Below are 19,490 nucleotides of genomic sequence, written 5' to 3'. Positions count from 1 at the left end.
AACGAGCCGGGAATCACGTGACGCCGACGTCACATGCTTCTCGCCAAGGATTGCAGAAATGACGTCCTCACTCCTCGCTCGATCACCAGGGAGTTGTGGTAAGTCTGGGGGGGGGATTAAGGAGGGTGAGGGGGTTTAAATTTTTTTTTTGCACATATGTACATATACCCAACTCATTGGATTTTTTTTATGTCCATATTGGCCGCAAGTGGGACCCCCTTTCGGACATAAGAAATATGAACATAAAATTTTGCTCTGCACATCCCTGCTATAAGCAGCCTATGTACAAGTTCAGAGGACAACTTTCTTATCAAAAGTCTCATTATTCATAACCTTTTGGAACTGAAAACATCACTATGAATTATGCATGTTTCTGTTCAAGGGGAGTATGGCATGCATAAAGTATATCAGTGTCAGAAAGCTGTGCTACCCATCTCTGTATACATTTAATTACATTTCAGAAAATATAAGTTATGACTGAAAATTGACCCCATAGTAAGAAAGGGTTTAGGCTCCTAACTTTTAGAGATCATGTACTAATCCAGGGGTGGCCAATTCCAGGGCACACACAGGCCAGGTTTTCAAAATATCCACAATAAATAGATTTGCACACAGTGAATGCAAATCTATCTCAAGCACATTCATGGTGGACAGCCTGAAAACCTGGTCGGTTTGTGGCGCTCGAGGACTGTAAATCTGTGAACGGCCTCGCAAATGCAATCACGTGCAGAAAAATGGCAAATAGTGCATGTAATCGTGTTTTTCCACATGTAATTCTGCTTTGTCAAAGCCAGTCGCAAAACGTATGCAAAATTGCTAATGAGCTGAAGAATCATGCAAAACACCATCATCATTTATTTATGACATGCCTTTCCAGACAGGGAGTTCAAAACGTGTTACATACAGAAATAGTACAGCATGGTAATTAGAGTGTAAGATACTCGTTAAATATAGATAAAATGTCCAGTCAATTACAGCAGTTAAATAACATTGCTGAGGTAAGGTGCAACATATAAACTATGCCATATAGTTAAGGGGCTACATACCCGAGCCATAGCAAATCTGTACTTGGAAAATTGCGCAATGTATTATTTCTCAAAACCTAAATAGCATTTTTAGGCCAATGCACTAAAGCTAAGTATGCAGGCTAAAAGCTCTTCAGTGTGCAGGATAAATAAGATGCTATGCACTGTGAAGGCAATTTTCAAAAGGATTTCCATGTATAAAAGTAGCATATATTGTAGCTGTTATAAAAAGGCCATTTATGTGTGCAGAGCCTTTTGAAAATTCAGTAAAATTTCAAAGGATTTATGCCTATAAAAGTAGCAATTTTGAAAAGCCCCTTTAAGTGCATAAAATCCATTTATACATGTACAACCCAATTTTACACATGTAAATCCTTTTGAAAATGACCTCTTACGACTCTAGCATACATATTAAACAGGTTTCTAAATATGTCAGTGAGTTTGCGCTAAAATAAGTGTGAACCCACATGTACATGAACTACATCAGATGCCAGCCTTTAGCAGGCACTTACTACTCCTGGGGGAATTCTGCGCTACTGCGGAATGCAGAATTTGCGCAGAATTCACCCCCTGCGCAGAATTGCCAAATTCTGCACAGAAAATAGGAGAAGAGAACCCGACATGCTGCGAACGGAGCGCGTCCCGCGGCACACGCTCCGTTCGCAGCGAAGATGAAGGCCCGGCGCAGCGAAAAGGTAAGGCCCCCGTGTGCCGCGTTCTGTTCACCGTTCGCAGCGAAGATAAAGGCCCGGCACGCTGTCCACAGTGAAAAGGGAAGGCCCCCATGTCCACAGGATGCACTCCGTTCACGGCGAAGATGAATGACTGACATGCCGGTTTTCGCCGCGAACGGCACGCCAGGCCTTCATCTTCGCCGCGAACGAAGCACGTCCCGCGGCATGTCGGTGAGAGAGAATGTGTGTCAGACAGGGGAGGGTGAGAGAGAATGTGTGTGTGAGAGAAGGGAGGGTGACAGAGAGCATGGTTGGTAAGGGGGGTGGGGAGGGTATGAGAGAGCATGGGAGGTAAGAGAGAGTGGGTGGGAAGGATGCTTGAGTGTGGGTTTCAGAGAGAGGTAGCTTATATGAGGGGAGGGGGATGCCGGTGAGAGAGAATGTGTGTGTGAGAGAGGAGAGGGGGTGTGGGGGAGGGGGAGAGACAGCCTGGTTGGTAAGAGGGGGAGTGGGGGGATGCTTGAGTGTGGGTTTCAGAGAGGGAGCCTATATGAGGGGAGGGTGACAGAGAGTAGGAGGGTGCGAGAGAGAGCATGGGAGGTAAGAGAGGGTGGGTGCAGGGGATGCTTGAGTGTGGGTTTCAGAGAGAGGGAGCCTATATGAGGAGATTGTGAAGGAGTGTGTAAGTGTGTGAGTGAGAGATTGGGAGCTTGTGTGTATTTATTTATTTATTTATTTGTTTTTAATTTTTATATACCGATGTTCCCGTATAGGATACATATCGCACCGGTTTACATATAAACTGAACAATCGCCGTGAGGCAGATACAAAGAACATGAGGTATAATGAACAAAAAGGCAACAAAGAACATTTGGTACAATAGAAATATACTGAGGTATAATATAAACATAGGGCTATATAGGATCAATGATGTATGAAAAAGGGATCGTGTGTATGTGAGGGTGCTAGCCTGTGTGAAGGGATTGTGTATGTGTGAGTCAGAGCCTGGTGAAGGGCTGCGTGAGAGAGAGACATAGGTAGCCTGTGTGAGGATGTATGTGTGAAAGAGAAAGGGAGCTTGTGTGTGCAAGAGAGAGGGCCTTGTATGAGGGGATGTGTGTGTGTGCGAGAGAGTGATGGAGCCTGTATGAGGGTGTGTGTATGTGGAAGGGACACTCTTACAGTGAATTTCTAGGGAAATTCTGCTCAAAATATTTAAAATTCTGCAACTTTACGTAATAACTTTTTTCTGTAATAATTTAAAATGTAATTACTTAAAGACTGTCATGTAAATTGTGTTATTTCGACCAATATAAAGTTTGTAGAATTTTGCAGAATTTTCAGTTTTTGTGCGCAGAATTCCCCCAGGAGTAACTTACTAAATTATGTGCTATGTTTTCCTCCTCATACTGGCGAAATCATGCTTGCTAATTCCTAAAATTTAACAACTGCTTGGGGTGGATGTTAAATTTAACACTAGAGGAAGACGTGCCTTTGGGGCCTCCCCAACACAGGCCTTCTTACCCTCTCAAGTTCAGAATCAAAGAGCCTCAGTAGCCTGAAACCACTCCCGCACCCCTGAGTACTTGCCCTGGCCACCACCACTGCCTTTTTCAAGGGCAGAATCAAGAGACCTCTATAACCCACTATTCCCATGCCCCAACTTGACCCCCCTCCCTGGAGTGCAGATTCAAGGAGCAATGGTATCCTGCCTTTTTGATTCCCCAAGTGCAGAGTCGAGGAGCTGCTGTGCCACAACTTGCTCCCTCCCAAATGCAGAATGAATGGGCCACGGCGCCAATCTGTACAAGATCAGAGAAAGAGTATCATGCAAAATAAAGACCACAAGATTCACCTAGTCTGCCCATCTTCTAATTCTAATATAATCGTTGTCATTGTTTGCATGACAAAAAGAGCTTATATTACAATCAAAATGGGAGCCAGGGAAAGCCACGTTAGTATTCAAGGTCCTGCAGCAAAAAGTGACTGGGGAAACTGAATCAGAATCTCCAGCTCTACATCTTCATACCCCACTGCCAACACATACCCTTCTGCTACTTCACTATGGCATTAAAAAAAAAAGGTGGAGCTTTATCAGGATCTGCAAACTGTGCCAATCTAGCAGTCAGTATTGGTGAATGGGTTAAACAGTAGTTGGTGCAATGAATGAACACTATTTTCATTCTTGCATTCTTTCCTCCACTTGACCCTCCTCCCCAGCCACAATCATCATCCCACTCCATCCTCCCCATTCTCACCCCTGGTCCATTACCTTAGTTCCACCTTCTCAGCTCAGGATTGCTTGTTAGTGCAACCAAAGAAGTCACTCCTATGAGTCTGTACTGAGGTCAAAATCTATTGTTCAATGGATAAATGCAGTCCACTCATCCCCCTCCTCCTGCTGTTTCAGAGTGAGCAGCTTGGTGCGCACCCCTAAGGTGCTATATTAGGAGGAAAAGATCTGCTCCTCCTTTTTTTTTTTTTTTAAAGTTATATTTGGTGGTGCAACTGCATCATCACAACCACACACATGGTACTTTTAACGCATCTTCCATTTTAATAATAAAAGATCCAGCATTGTTATGTATATCCTATTACGATGTCCGTTATTCTTCCCGCACACAGTAGCTCTGATGTAAACAAAATGAGTGTGCATTGTAAACAGTACATAAAGCGTGGGTGTGCGAGGAAGGGTGTGGGGTTCATGTGCTCTGCATGTGTGCACTTGTGCATTGCTCTTAAAGGGAGCAGCAAAATTACCTCCAGAGTGACAGGCTCCCAGGACAACTTCAACAACTGCCAGAAAGACAAAATGAATATGCAAACGAGGAGTTGCCAAAGCAACATTCAAGGACATCAAAAGCCAATGTAATCTTAGCATGGACTACCTATTGCTTTCCTTAGTTCTACAGCAGGGTCAAAGAGAAGAGACACTCAGCTTTGCATAGTTATCGTACCTATGCTAACAGTATTATCAGCTCACATAATCAAACGATAAGCAATGGGGACCCTAGGAGTCCCACTTACAACTGGACAACCAGTTGAAACGGCTTCCAGTTAGATGCCATTTGTCTTCTGCTAGGGGACACAGGCAACACAAATTTATAATCCTCCTCTTGAGGAATTCAGGGCCCCTTTTAGTTTTCAGTTCCATAATTTTTTTGTCAGAGCTTTCTCTTTTCTCTCCTGAAACCCTGGCAGATTTTCAGGGATGATAGAGCGGGTCATTTAATTTAAAGAGTGAATAATAAAATCTTTAGCAGCTGCTCTATCCAGTCTACACATTTCAGTTCTACTTTCATGGGGTTTACACGAATAGTTGTTCCTTTTCAATACATTTTTGGTTAAATACTGCCCTCTCATATGTAGATAGCATGTTAAATGACTTTTTTTTTTCTAGTACATTTGTAGAAAATGAGCATGCTTAAAAATAAGAAAATATCAAAATCATGCTTGTTAAATAAAAATGTTTAAAAGGCACACTTCCTCATCAAACTGTTACAAACACCTTGGCAGAACGACACCTATAGTCGTTAATATTTGACCTCTCAAAAAGGGAAGCCTGTCTGAATGTCTGTCCTTTCATATATAATTTGGTTACTTTTAAAACTGTCAGTTGCGTCACCGGATTGCAGTGCTCACGATATCAAACCCTGCTTCAAAAGTTTCCTGAGAGCAAGTGACTTTCTTCAAATGAATACGTACCAGAAGAGAGCACATGGGCTCTTCAGCCGAAAAGGACTATCTCCTTGGACCAACAGAAGTCAATTATATAGCATGAGCAACAATGGATTTAGAAAGTCAGATTATATATACACAACTATTTTTTAAAGAATAAAATGTGCACATTTTCCTACTATGTCTGAAACTGCCTTCCAATGAATATGTTATGCTGTGCGTCTATTCAGATGCCCTTTTATCTCCAATCCACTCTATCATTACCTTGCCAGCAGAGATCTTTGGTGAAAAAGCGGTCTCATTTAACCTGCGCTGTGCTATTCATCTCGACAAAGATATTTTGTCATTAACTTGCCTTACTGGTTCCTTCTAGACTAGAGGAATGCTGCTGAAGCTATACTTCTGACAGAGGCGAAGTTTAAGTTGCACCTCTTACGGCGTTTGTTTTTTGCCTTCACCTCCAGCTCCTGATCAGCTTTTCCGACCCAAGCATTCTGGGTCTGAAGAAATCTAAAAACACGGTGTCTTACCATGCCGAATCCGATTGCCTGATTTGCCTCTTTCCTTTTAGTATCCAGCAGCAGAGGCTGGGAGCTCTGTCTGCTTCTGCTGCTGCTGCTGCTGCTGCTGCTGCCGCTTGCACTGCATCTCAGAGCCACTTGAGGCTTTGGAGCCGGAAAATGGTTTGGGTTTTTTTTTTTTTTTTACGTGGTGAAAATGCAGTGGGCACAGATTACGGTTCCACTGCCTCGACTGTCCACCTAAACGTCCTGGCTAGCAGCCAGCCCGAGTGCTAGGAGGGAGCTCTGCCTCCGGAAAGCTCAGAATCGTGGTCCTGCATCCCCAGTCCTCCTGGCATCATTGCACTGCAAGCAAAAGGTGCGAACTGTCAGCGCCCTGCCTGTGCCTGAACGGCTCACAGATTTACTGGAGTCTAATGGGCATTGTCCCCAAGCCAGCATTCTGCTTAAAAGCAATAGTTTCCCGCCTGCTAATATTGTCCTAAATCACTGGGTTTTCCCTCTGCTCCCAACAATGGAGGTGGCGTGCGTTTTACCTTGCTGTTGTTTTAAGTGACCGCTTTTTAAATATTACTGTAGGAAGCTGGAATGGCTCCGTGAGACCGAGAGGGGGACGAAAAGGCAAATTCAGTGCCTGTGGCCTCTAGCAGCAACGCAGTCCCCCGTCTAATTACGCACAAATTTCAGCCTCCAGTCGTTAAATAAATGTTTAGATTCCTGAAGTCTTTGCCATGGCAGGCATTAGCCCGCCGTGTGCAATATTTCGGGGAGCTGTGTGACAACTCGGATAAACGATTCCAGACAGACGGGAGCCAATCCGGACAAGCAGACGTTCCCTGTGTAGCTTCGTTGCTGTTTTATTATCACAACAAAAATTCTTATCATTTGCATCTTTGTCCTTCAGACTTGAGTAGAGTGTTTACACTTGTTGTTGCTAATGAGTGAATATGTGTTCAGTCCTTTGGATTTTGCCAACTTTCTTTTTTTCAGCTGGTGTTTCTGATTCTGCTACGCTTAAACCACTTTAATAATTTGAGTCGAATCCCTTCTCTTCTTCATCCCACATCCCACATCCCACAACCAACTTCCCCTCTCCCTAATACACTTAATTTAATTTCAAAATGTAAACATAATACTAGTAACAGTAGCAAGGAATAGACTTAGTTTTTGGGTACTTGCCAGGTTCTTGTGGCCTGGATTGACCACTATTGGAAACAGGATGCTGGGCTTGATGGACCCTTGGTCTGACCCAGTATGGCATGTTCTTATGTTCTTAGAATAGCTTTCCAAGATGAAGACAGAAAACTTGAAAATCAAGGAGCGGCCTTAATAGAAAGTACAAATGTATTAAAAATGTATTGAGAAAATAAGTAATCACATGTTGTTTTTTTTAAAGCCTTGTTCTTTATACTCAGAATCTGTATTAAATACGTGTTGGTTAATAATTTATGTTTATATTGCCTGTCCTCATCAAAAGAAAAGGAACTGGAGGCTCTTGGGTTCAATTCAAAGGTGTTTCATAGTCATCACACAATGGCAGTTTCTAGTGACGTATTTAGGGCCCATGATTATAAGGATCTCAGACAGGGCCTGCTGCATAGCCCATAGCTGAGGACTGTTGCTGCAGAGATTGGACTGAAGTTAAGTGGAAGGGGATTGCATTGGACTGACATTAAAAGGTAATTTTTCAGTGATCGGTTGCGGTTTGGAAAATTTGATTAGCGATCTTATTTTGCTCCCCGATGTTGGGCACTGAAGGAAACCTGTGCCCAGCTTGTTGTATTCATTTATATGTTATGTTTGAAAAGCAATAAACATTGTCAAACATAAAAGGTAATTTTTCAAAAGGCTACCCCTCATAAAAATAGCAAACCTGTGTTAAGCAGCATGTGCATGTGTATATGCTACTTTATAACCCTCAAAAGTACATGCGTGTTTTCAGTGTCGTGCTTGCATTTTACCGGATAAAAAAAAAAGGGGTGGTCTGGGGCATTCCATGCCAGGATCCAGAGGTATTAAGAATGAAGGTCACATTACTCTCATGGTTTTTAAATTGAGGAATACCCTCATACCAGGGCCAGTGCACACTTCCGCCTACCGGCGTCTTTTACTTTTATGTACTACTGCCAATTTGGCTGCCCGATTCTAAATGCAATCATAGGGTAACCTCTATTTATTTAAAACCATGATGTACTGCCGCACATTTTTTAGCAGTTTAATTCATTTCTCATATTTTTCTTTGGGGCTAAACGGGCGTTTCCAAAATGAAATTCACGCGGCAATTGTTGGTCCGCCATTTTGACGCTGACTTTTAAAGACACGTTTGAATTCTATAACGACCAATCAAAAAGCTCGTTGTTCAAAGGCAAAACAGGAAAGCCATCTTAATGGCCCTTTAAATCGACATTTGACAGCTTTTTAAATATTGATTACTGAATTTAAAGATGTATAGAAAACAGTAAAATCTAGATAAGAGACAAATCCAAATATAAGTTCTTTAAATCAATGACCACCAATCGATGGTGTCATTCATTCCTTGCGGTGATTCTGAACCCAATTTAAAAATCCATTTTTGTTCCTTATAATTAAGGGAAGTTCGAATATCTCCTTTCCTGATATTCACTTGTATCATATCCAAAATTGTCCATTGTAAATCGATAAAATTGTGTCCTTGAGCGATACAATGTTTAACCATCGGAGCATCTACATTCCCTGTATTTAATCTACTTCTATGTTCTCTTAATCTTATTCTAATCGGTCTAGATGTCCGACCAATGTACAACATAGGGCAGTCACACTGTATCACATATACAACTTGTTGGGAATCACAATTAGTTGCGAATCTTCTTTTGTATGTGATATTTGTGCAAGGATTAGTCCAAGTTTCTCCAGTAAGTGATTGTGGACACATATCACATTTTCCACATATGGTGTGCATACCGATTGCCTCTGAAGCAGGAAAAGACAAAGCTGCTCTTACCAACGAATTTTTAATATTTGGTCCCCTTTGAAATGAAATTAAAGGATGTTCTTGAAATATTGGATATAACTGAAGTATATGCCAATGTGTATGTATGCTTTTGACTACTTCCCCTACTCTATCCGTATATTGTAAAACATATACATCTTGAGAGATAGATTTCTTGTCTTGATATGTTAACAAAGATTCTCTCGATGAGTAACGTGCTCTTTTGTACGCTGTTTTTACAACTTTAAGAGGATACCCCCTCTCAAAAAAACGTTTTGCTAAAGCGTAAGCTTCATTTTTAAAAACTGTTAATGAAGAGCAAATTCGTCGAAGTCGAAAGAGTTGTCCAACCGGAAGACCGTTCTTAAATGCTCTTGAATGAAAGCTTTGGTATCTTAATAAATTATTCCGGTCTATTTCCTTACGATAGAGAGTCGTGTCAATCGCAATACCATTTTTAATAATAAGTATATCCAAAAAGGGGATTTGTTTGTCTGATATTGATGATGTAAATTTTAAATTTTCATCTATTTCATTCAACCATTGTAGAAACTGTTGTAAATGAGTTAAATCTGATTTCCAAAAGAAAAAGAGGTCGTCGATATAACGCATCCACTCGTGTACTTCAGAAAAAAATGGAGATTTATAAATGATTTGTGTCTCTAATCAATTCATTACTAAATTTGCCACTGTAGGTGCCACTGAAGAGCCCATGGCAATACCATGTATTTGGAGGAAAAATTGATCTTTGAAAAGAAAATAATTCTGTTTCAATACCATGGACATTAATTGGAGGAGAAAAGAGGATGGTATCCGATGTGTTAATGTTGATAACGTTTCCTGAACTACGTCAATAGCTACTGCATGAGAGACATTTGTATACAATGATATAACATCCATTGAAACCAATTGAATTGATGGCGTTGGCAGAGTCACATTTGATAACTTCTTCAAAACCTGCGTAGTGTCCTGAACATATGATTTTGTTTCTTTAACAAATGGTTGAAAGAATTTATCCAAGAAAATCGCAAGTGGCTCTAGAAGAGACCCATTACTTGAAATAATGGGTCTTAAAGGTGGATTATTCAAAGTCTTGTGAACTTTCGGGACTCCATATAATGTTGGGTTCCATATAATTGGGTTCAGAATCACCGCAAGGAATGAATGACACCATCGATTGGTGGTCATTGATTTAAAGAACTTATATTTGGATTTGTCTCTTATCTAGATTTTACTGTTTTCTATACATCTTTAAATTCAGTAATCAATATTTAAAAAGCTGTCAAATGTCGATTTAAAGGGCCATTAAGATGGCTTTCCTGTTTTGCCTTTGAACAACGAGCTTTTTGATTGGTCGTTATAGAATTCAAACGTGTCTTTAAAAGTCAGCGTCAAAATGGCGGACCAACAATTGCTGCGTGAATTTCATTTTGGAAACGCCCGTTTAGCCCCAAAGAAAAATATGAGAAATGAATTAAACTGCTAAAAAATGTGCGGCAGTACATCATGGTTTTAAATAAATAGAGGTTACCCTATGATTGCATTTAGAATCGGGCAGCCAAATTGGCAGTAGTACATAAAAGTAAAAGACGCCGGTAGGCGGAAGTGTGCACTGGCCCTGGTATGAGGGTATTCCTCAATTTAAAAACCATGAGAGTAATGTGACCTTCATTCTTAATGGTATTATTTAGTCGCATTGTTGCCAGTTTTTTCTAATTTTGAGGATCCAGAGGTATGCATGGTAGATGCTATTTTGTAAGAGAATTATGCATATATATTGCCAAACTTAGCAGGACACTTTCACACCTGATAATTGACTCATGCCAGTGAAATCAGACTTGTCTGTTGTCTGCAGGTTTTGGTTGGAGGTCTGGGTGAACTATTGGGGGTTCAGAGTGTAGAGCTAGAGGTCTAGGTGAACTGAACAAGAACTGGGTGAGTTGGTAAAGGTATCAGCAAACTGGTGATTCCAAGTATGCACAAATATGTATTTTCAAAACAGTATACATGCATATTTTTGAAAATACCTGCCTCCTTGTGTAATTCTGGGTGTATATTCATACAGTTTCATGATTCATTTATATGTAAAATATATATATATGTGTCTATTCCTAAAATGGGTGAAGAAAGTATGCATTTTCTTACATTGGAAATATTCAGGCATACTAAAACACGTGTGCTTCCTTTTGGAGCAGAACTGTGTGGTATTTTATAAATTATGCTGCTCCGCCTGCACAGTTTCTAAAATACTTCCTATTAATCTCTGCACATCCATTTACACAAGCATATGCTGTACTGCGGATCGGTTTGAAAGTCAGGTTCCCTGGAACTACATTCTGGAAAACTGGAGCAAACAAAGGCTGAAGAAAAGGAGCACTGCTAAATAGGGATGTGAATCGTTTTTTGACGATTTAAAAAATCGTCCGATATTTTTTAAATTGTCAAAAATCATTAGAGTGCGCGATACAATAGAAATTCCCCCAATTTATCGTGAAAAATCGTAAATCGGGGATTTGGGGGGAGGGGGGAGGGCGGGAAAACCGGCATACCAAAACAACCCCTAAACCCACCCCAGCCCTTTAAAACTAAACCCTTACCTTCCCCCACCCTCCCGAACCCCCCCAAAACTTTTTACGAGTACCTGGTGGTCTATTGGAAGCCCCGGGACCGTTCTCCCGCTCTCGGGCCATCGGCGCCATTTTGATGCCACTAATAAAATGGCGCTGATGACCCAATAAAAAATAAAAAAAACCCACTGACCCTTTAAAAATCGACCCCTTAGCTTCCCCCACCCTCCCGACCCCCCCCCCCAAAAATGATTTAAATTTACCTGGTGGTCCAGTGGGGGCACGGGGAGTGATCTCCCGCTCTCAGGCCATCAACTGCGCTAATAAAAATGGCGCCGATGGCCCTTTGCCCTTACCATGTGACAGGGTATCCGTGCCATTGACCAGCCCCTGTCACATGGTAGGAGCACTGGATGGCTGGTGCCATCTTTGAAAATGGCGCGGGCCATCCAGTGCTCCTACCATGTGACAATCATTTTATTTATTTATTTATTTATTTATTTATTTATTTATCAGTTTTCTATACCGACATTCAAAATTAAATATCACATCGGTGTAAAAATTAATTATAAATGCTCTGTTAAAAGCATTTAAAAAAATATTCAATTAAAGGATATATTGTTCAATTTTAAATGCCATAAAAGCATTTAAAAATAGCAATAAAAGAGTTCAATATTTGTTAATAAAAAGAATAACATTTCTTAAATATTAAAATCTAAATGAAACTAAAAAAGCTGCCGGGCCAGCAGACCCAATCATGGAATGTAAGTCGAATTGAGTTATGTGCAGCATAATTTGGTGTATACCTTACTCTTAATACATAGCCTCCCCTGAAGATCCTGAGTGCAATTCTATGCACCGTAAGTGATCTAATCTTTAAAAGGGAAATTACTGCACAAGATGCGATGGCTGCAATTATAGCAAGAGATCAGTATTCACAGGGTTTGTCCGGCTACCTTGGCCAAAACCTGCTATTTCAATTTCCTCCCCCACTGACTGGCTGGCTAAATTTTATTGGAGAAAATCATAGCCTGCACAAAATCCAGCTGGACAAAAGAGGGCAGCCCTAAGAGCATTCCAAGGTTAAACCTTGGCTAGTCAGTGATGACAGTCAGTGCTGGCCAGCCAAAGTTACTCGGTTAACTGTGGTAGGTCAAACAGACCTAAAGTTAACCAGCCAACCCTCCCAACTTGATTTACAGAAAAAAAAAGAGCCTGCCCCTTTTCGGGGGCCTATGTCCCCTTCTTCCTTTCCTCCCTCTCAAGGCTTGATCTTTCTTTAAAAAAAATTTGCGACCTTCCCCTCCTCCCTTCCCCCCAACAACCGCTCCCTCCCCTCCCTACTGGTACCTAAAAGTTTTTTTTTAAAAAAATTAAGTCCCCACAATTTATTTCCCATTTTCCCAATAGGCAGGGGCTATAAAATAGGGAAAATAAATCTGCTGGTAGCTGAAAATGAGGGCTCATGGCACCACATCCCAGCCCTGATTCCAATTCAGCTGAAACCCCAAGAGTAGGTAAAAACAAAACAAAACATGATAAAGGGATGGATAAATAAATTATATAAATTTATTCAAATAAATAAATAAATAAATAAATAAATAATATTTTATTTTATCTTTTATTTATTTTTATTCAAATATTTATGAGCCACACTATCCCATATTCTTGGTAGCTAATATCAAAACATATATAAACATGCAACCAAATATGAACAAACAAGCCTGCATACCTTCCACCTCTGATATAGTTCACATAGATAGTGAAGTCACCTACGGAACAATAAGATATTGAAATCCTTCCGCCTCTGATACATACACAGTGCACAGACAAAGAAACATTTATCCTACTTGACAAGAGGAAATATGCTAAACACTGTTCATTTTGCCTCTCCCAAAGTCTAAAGGCTTTGCTAAAAAAAAAAAATAAAGAGTGTCTTCAACAAAACTGGACTCCTTATGGAGCAACTCATGGAGTGAGTTTCAAAGCTGAGGATCTACCACTGCAAAGATTGTCTTGGGGTACTCGGAGAGTCTCTCCTGTCACCTGTATGGTACAGCCTGCGATCTCAGATCCCTGGTCGACCGGTAAATCTTTAAGAGGGAACTAATGCATAGTGGTGCATCGTTGCTGAGGGCCTATGATATCAGGGCTACAGTTCTGAATTTTATTCTGCACCTGACCGTAAACCAGTGGAGAGACTGCAGTAAAGGGCATAATATGTTCGCTGCGAGAAATGCCAGTCAGTATTCATGCTGCAGAGTTCTGAATTATTTGTAGTGCTCTTAAAGCTGACTTGAGAAGACCCAAATAAACAGAATTGCAGGCAATATGGAGCTCTTGACATTCAGAGTGTTATTTTAAATTCACTTCAGGTCAGTAGTGGCAGAAAATCATTCTCATCTGAATATCATCCAGTGATCTACACAGGAAAGATATTGGGCATCCCTACCACTGAAAAAAACTACCAATACATGTCACAAGCAGCGAGGACAAGGCTTGAATGGGTATGGAGTATGAATTACTCTCTCTCCGCTAGAGAATTTTGCTGTCAGGTGATTTGCAAACAACATATTAGCAGCGAAACTGAAAAAAGGCAAAAACAAGACATTTTTTGCCTTTGGGGGTCAAAAATAAACCCACAAAAAAGTCCACTTCAGCTGAATATTCCAACATAGAATTTAATGGGAAAGTTTGACAAAACAGGTAAGAGAATAAATTCTGCGCTTTTTTATTTGCTGCTTTTGCAAGTCATACTTTTATTTGCTCATTGCAGTAAAATGGTGAATTTTGCTATTTTCCACAGAAGTTCTTCATTTTGAGGGTACAAAGGTACATGAAGGAGCTGCTCAGTTTATAAAATACAGTAAAGGTTAGCTCTGAAAGTACTCGCATGTGTTTCAATAAACAAATATTTGCAATGCATTAAAAGCACGTACTTTCTTTTCTTGATTTATAAAAATATGCGTATATATTTTATGCACAAAAAATATAACATGCATGTGTAAAATCCTTATTGATACATGGAGACAGGTATATTTGAAAATATGGGTGCCTATTTGAAATCACCAGTTTGCCAATACCTCTGCCACGTCACTCAATCCGAAACTAGTTCACTGAGACCCACCCAGTACTTCACCTTGAACTCCTGCCATTTCACCCAGACCTTCCACCAAAATTAGCAGACAAGAGAGGAGTCTTATATCAATGGTGCTAGTTAATTAGTAGGGTGTAAAATAGTGCAAGTAAGTTGCCTAACGTACTCGCATAAATATCTTATAGCATAGCAACTTCCGTACATTCCTCTTGGCTCCACTCTGGAATGCCCCTTTTTTTGTGCAGGTATTTATTTATTTATTTATTTAACACTTTATTATACCGACCTTCATAGTAATAACCATATCGGATCGGTTTACATTTAACAAGGGTATAACTGCAGCGTAACTAAATTAAATTAAACAAAAGAGGTGAAATAAGGAAAAAGTTACATTCAACAAGGGGTAAGAACTTGGAAGCTTACGTAGCTGGAAGAAAGATAAAGGCAGATAATAAACAAGAAAATACAGTAGAGAATACAGGTTAAAGCTACAGGTGCTTTAACCTAGCAGTGCCATAGTCCATCGTTCATGAAGATCAAAGACAATTGTCCAGATAAGATCAGGGCAACTAGTGATTATCTTGGGGATTCCCGAATGCTTGGTGAAAGAGCCACGTCTTGAGGTTTTTCCTGAATGTTAACAGGCATGGTTCCAATCTGAGGTCTGACGGGATGTTATTCCAGATAGATGGGCCTGCGATCGAAAACGCTCGGTCTTTGGTCGAGGAGAGGCGTGTGGCTTTAGTCGGAGGAAATTTAAGAGTTCCTTTGTGAATGTCTCTAGTTGGTCTGTTGGAGGAATGTAAATTGAAGGGGAATTCAAGATCTAGTTGAAGTTGATGGTGGATGAATTTATGTATTAGGGTGATTGATTTGTATAGGATTCTAAAATTCACTGGTAACCAATGTAGGTTTCTGAGGATGGGAGAGATATGTTCACCTCGGCTAGTGTTGGTTAGCAATCTCGCTGCGGCATTTTGTATCATCTGCAGTGGTTTGGTAGTAGCTTTGGGGAGGCCTAAGAAGAGGGCACTGCAGTAGTCAATCTTTGCGAATAGCAACGCTTGGAGGACTGTCCTGAAATCATAGAAAAATAGGAGAGGTTTGAGTCTTTTTAGAACCTGTACTCTATAAAAACAGTCTTTGGCTGTGGTGGTGACCATTTTCTTAAGGTTTAGTCGATTGTCAAGAATTACCCCAAGCTCTCTGACATGAGTATGGGTGATATGGGAGTTGTGTGTGGATGGAGAGGTGAAGTTTTCATCGTTAGAAGAGATGAGGAGGATCTCTGTCTTTGAGGCATTGAGGACCAAGTTTAGACTGTTGAGCAGATTGGTGATAGAAAGAAGGCAGTTATTCCAATGGGAGAGAGCTTTTGAGATAGAATCTGTTATAGGGATTAGTATCTGTACATCGTCTGCGTACAGATAATGAATTAGATTGAGATCGGTTAGTAATTGGCAAAGTGGGAGAAGGTAGATGTTAAAGAGGGTTGGGGATAAGGAGTGGTACACCAAGGGTGGACTTTGTTAAAGGTGACTCTTTATTATTGATTTTGACTTATATGAAAGCGAAAATACATGCACACTTCTGATGATATGAAATGGCATACACACGACCAAAAGCTACTTTCAAACATGCATCTATGCTAGTTTTCCATATGTAGCCCTTTGAAAATGTACTCCTTGGTGTAATGACCCACTGGGGTTCATTACCAATAGTGCCCTTAGCTTAACTCCTTTAGCTTGGGACAGAGAGGAGATTTGTGGGGTGGCACCATTCGATCCAGTCCCTCCCTTTGAGGGTGCTGGGATGGCCATCCCCCTGCAGAGGATTAAAAACAGTTCCCTCCTGACAGTTTTAGAGGCAGTGCTTTTCAGTTTTGGAGTTAGGTGGAAGGTTTTTCTTTCATTAGATATTTTGGGTCTACTTGAGGATTCAGGCTAATCCTACTTGGTGTCTTTGGGTAAGGTTGGGGTGCTGCTTCTCCAGTCCACTCACCAGCCAGGAGGGTGGTTTTGGGCTTTTGCAGGATTATTTTTGAAGAAGCTGCAAAATCCCTGGGTGTTGCCTGGAGATAGGTCATGGGGAAACTTTTCCCTGGGGGGGGGGGGGGGGGGCAGGATAGGGAAGACCTGCCCCTCTGCAACCTTCTGGAGGACCTGCTGCAGAGAACTTCTGCTATTTTTGGACTCAGGTTTGGGAAGAGATTTTTGGGTTAAAAGAGCCAAGAGGAAGAGTTTTGCTTGTGTTCTGTGTTGATGCCTCGCATGTTGGGATTCAGAGAGAGAAAGAATTCAATTGTGACACTGGGGAACTTTAAGACTAAACTGGGATTATATTGAGAACCCCCACTTACAGTCTTCACCCCTAGGGAGAGAGGAAATTGGGATCCTCTGCATACATTTTTTTTTACTAATTTTTACCCGCATTGGTTGGATTTTTCCTGCCAACACAAGAATACCCTGACCACTTGGGAATCTATTTTATCTGTGCCCTGGAGGGTGAGTGTCTTCCCTTCCTTGGTAGTAAAAGACCCTTGCACAGATAGAAAAAGGACTGTGTGAACAGCAAATAAAATATCTGTGGTGCTAAGAACTGTTTGAACTGTGCATTTACGTATCTGATTCAGCTTCAGTAAAGTTTACTTTCTGGACACTCAAATCAGAGTCTCCTCCATGTTACTGGCACCTTGAGCACTCACAGTGACAACTGATTCATACCTCTCCCAGGAAAAAGAGACGCCGTGTTATCCCTGACACTCCAGGCCGTGAAGGAGGACTTCCTTTCCCCCACTAACAAAGAACCTAAGCCCTGGGAAAAGAGCCTTGTGTGAGAGCTAGTAAGAGTGGATCCACTCTAAGAAATACTAATACTTTTATGGCCCCATTCTTGGCCAGCTGCTACCCTAAAACAGTGTTACATTAGCATATAAAAAAAAAAGGTCTGTTGAAACATATAAGCTTTCAGTCTTTTAATGAAGAATATTGTCTGAAATCTCCTGACACTCTTTTGGCAAAGAATTCCATAGGGCAGAACCCACAAATGGAAAAGCTTGGTGTCCAGTTTCCTGCCAATGTACTTCCTTTACTGTACACACTTGCAGTTAATTTTGAAAGAGAAACTACCCGGGCAGTTTCTCTTTGAAAATTAGCTACTAGCATAAAGTAGGTATGCTAAAAGCACCTGCATGCTTTGCACTTGCTATTTGTGGAGTTAGCCAAGGAGAAAGAATTCTCCAGATGGAGGTGCACAGAATCCTATCAGTTCAATGGTGCTTTGTATGCCAAGTGTTTAGAAACATAGAAACATAGAAATGACGGCAGAAGAAGACCAAACGGCCCATCCAGTCTGCCCAGCAAGCTTCACACATTTTTTCTCTCATACTTATATACTGTTTGGACGGTGTAAGGTACTGATGGTGGTACATGCAATAATTGAACCAAACAAACCTGCTATACTGGGTCAGACCAAACGTCCATCAAGCCCAGTATCCTCTTTCTAATCAAGGTCACAAGTACGTGGCAAGATCCCACACAGAAAATAGATCCCATCCTGCTATCACGCTGTCATTGGTGTGAGCCCTTGGACTGTGGCGTGGTTGACCCAGCCTAGTAGGTGAACCTACTAGGCCCACGCCGACAGCTGATGGACACATCCCTACTAGGACTGGAGCTGTGGCTTTACCTTTATCAGCCCCATACCCTGCAGGTTGAGCCATCGGGTTCCAAAGGCTGGCAGGACTTAGGCAAGTCTCATGAGGAGCGGCCAGACAATGTCAAGATTTGGGCAATGGTAAGGCTGGTAGCAAGCAGACAGTATTTGGGTCTAGGCCAAAGTAGGGGCAAACAGTGAACAATCAGTATCCAGGTCCAGGCCAAGGTCGGGGTAGGCAGCAAGCAATCAGTATCTGGGTCCAAGCTGCGGTCAGGGCAGGCAGCAATCCAGAAGAGTAATCAGTATCCAAGAAAATGTCAAAACCAGGAATCAGGCCAAGGCAGACAAGACAAGGCAAGAAAAGACACTAAGGACCAAGACAAGGCAGGAACCAGCAGGGCAAGGTAGGGCAAGGCATGGGGAGGCAACCACAGGCAAGGTAGGGCAAGGCATGGGGAGGCAACCACAGGCAAGGCAGAAAGGATAACAGGTAGCATGGAGACAACAAGCATGGCAGGCACAAGAACAAGTGGACAAGACAAATGGAAGCAACACTGCAAGGCTGCAGGAAGACCTGTTGCTGAGGCAAGGCATGGAGTGTGGCTGAGTTTAAATACCTCAGCCACGTGATGTCATTACAAGGCGCCAGCGGCTTGTTTCCCGCCACGGAGTCCTCAAAAATTGGTGCACCATGTTCACATGTGCCTGGGGGGAGGGGTGTGCCGAGAGGGAGATACCATGGTGGTGTGCCTGCTGTGTCAGTGGTGTTTGGGTTGAGTGCGGCCGGTCGCAGGACATCCCATGGCTGGCCAAAACATTACACATGTAATGATAAGAAGTGGTTATTTCTTAAGTCTGCTTGGTTAATAACATTTTGTTTACTTCTCCAGAAATTTGTCCAAACCTTTTTTACACCCAGTATGCTAAATGCCTTAACCACCTCCTCTGGTAATGAATTCCAAACTTATTTGTGCAATGAGTGAAAAAGAATTTTCCCTGAATTGTTTTGAATGTGCGCCTTACTAATTTCAAAGAGTGCCCCCTAGTCTTTATATTTTTTGAAAGAGTAAATAACTAATTTATATTTGTCCATTCTATTCCACTCATGATTTTTTAGACCTCTATCATATCCCCCTCAGACATCTCTTCTCCAAGCTGAACAGACCCAACCTCTTTAGCCTTTCCTTGAAGGAGAGCCATTCCATCCCCTCTATCATTTTGGTCACCTTTCTCTGTACCTTTTCCAATGTAACTACCGTATTTCCACGCATATAACCCGCGGGTAATGTGCGTTTTTACCTAC

The 19,490-nt window shown here is 41.5% G+C and overlaps 1 protein-coding gene across 6 annotated transcripts in view; it reads right to left on the bottom strand.

The window, feature by feature from the left end:
- PLD5 (phospholipase D family member 5) overlaps positions 1-19,490 on the bottom strand; it is a 718,242-nt gene that overhangs the window by 619,014 nt on the left and 79,738 nt on the right. Inside the window, exon 1 of one of the 6 annotated variants that reach the window (XM_029593994.1) lies at positions 5,908-6,027. The exons of 4 other annotated variants lie outside the window; for them this stretch is intronic. Coding sequence is in view for 1 of the 2 variants with exons in the window: in XM_029593991.1 (XP_029449851.1) it covers positions 5,908-5,910 (3 nt within the window). In the remaining variant the exon portion in view is untranslated. Of the gene's footprint in view, positions 1-5,907; positions 6,028-19,490 lie in introns of those variants that run through there. One more of the 6 variants, XM_029593991.1, reaches the window with a different exon arrangement.

This window comes from Rhinatrema bivittatum, chromosome 3 (assembly GCF_901001135.1).
Source record: "Rhinatrema bivittatum chromosome 3, aRhiBiv1.1, whole genome shotgun sequence".
NCBI classification, from domain to species: Eukaryota; Metazoa; Chordata; class Amphibia; order Gymnophiona; family Rhinatrematidae; genus Rhinatrema; species Rhinatrema bivittatum.
This window is presented reverse-complemented; position numbering and strand designations above follow the sequence as displayed.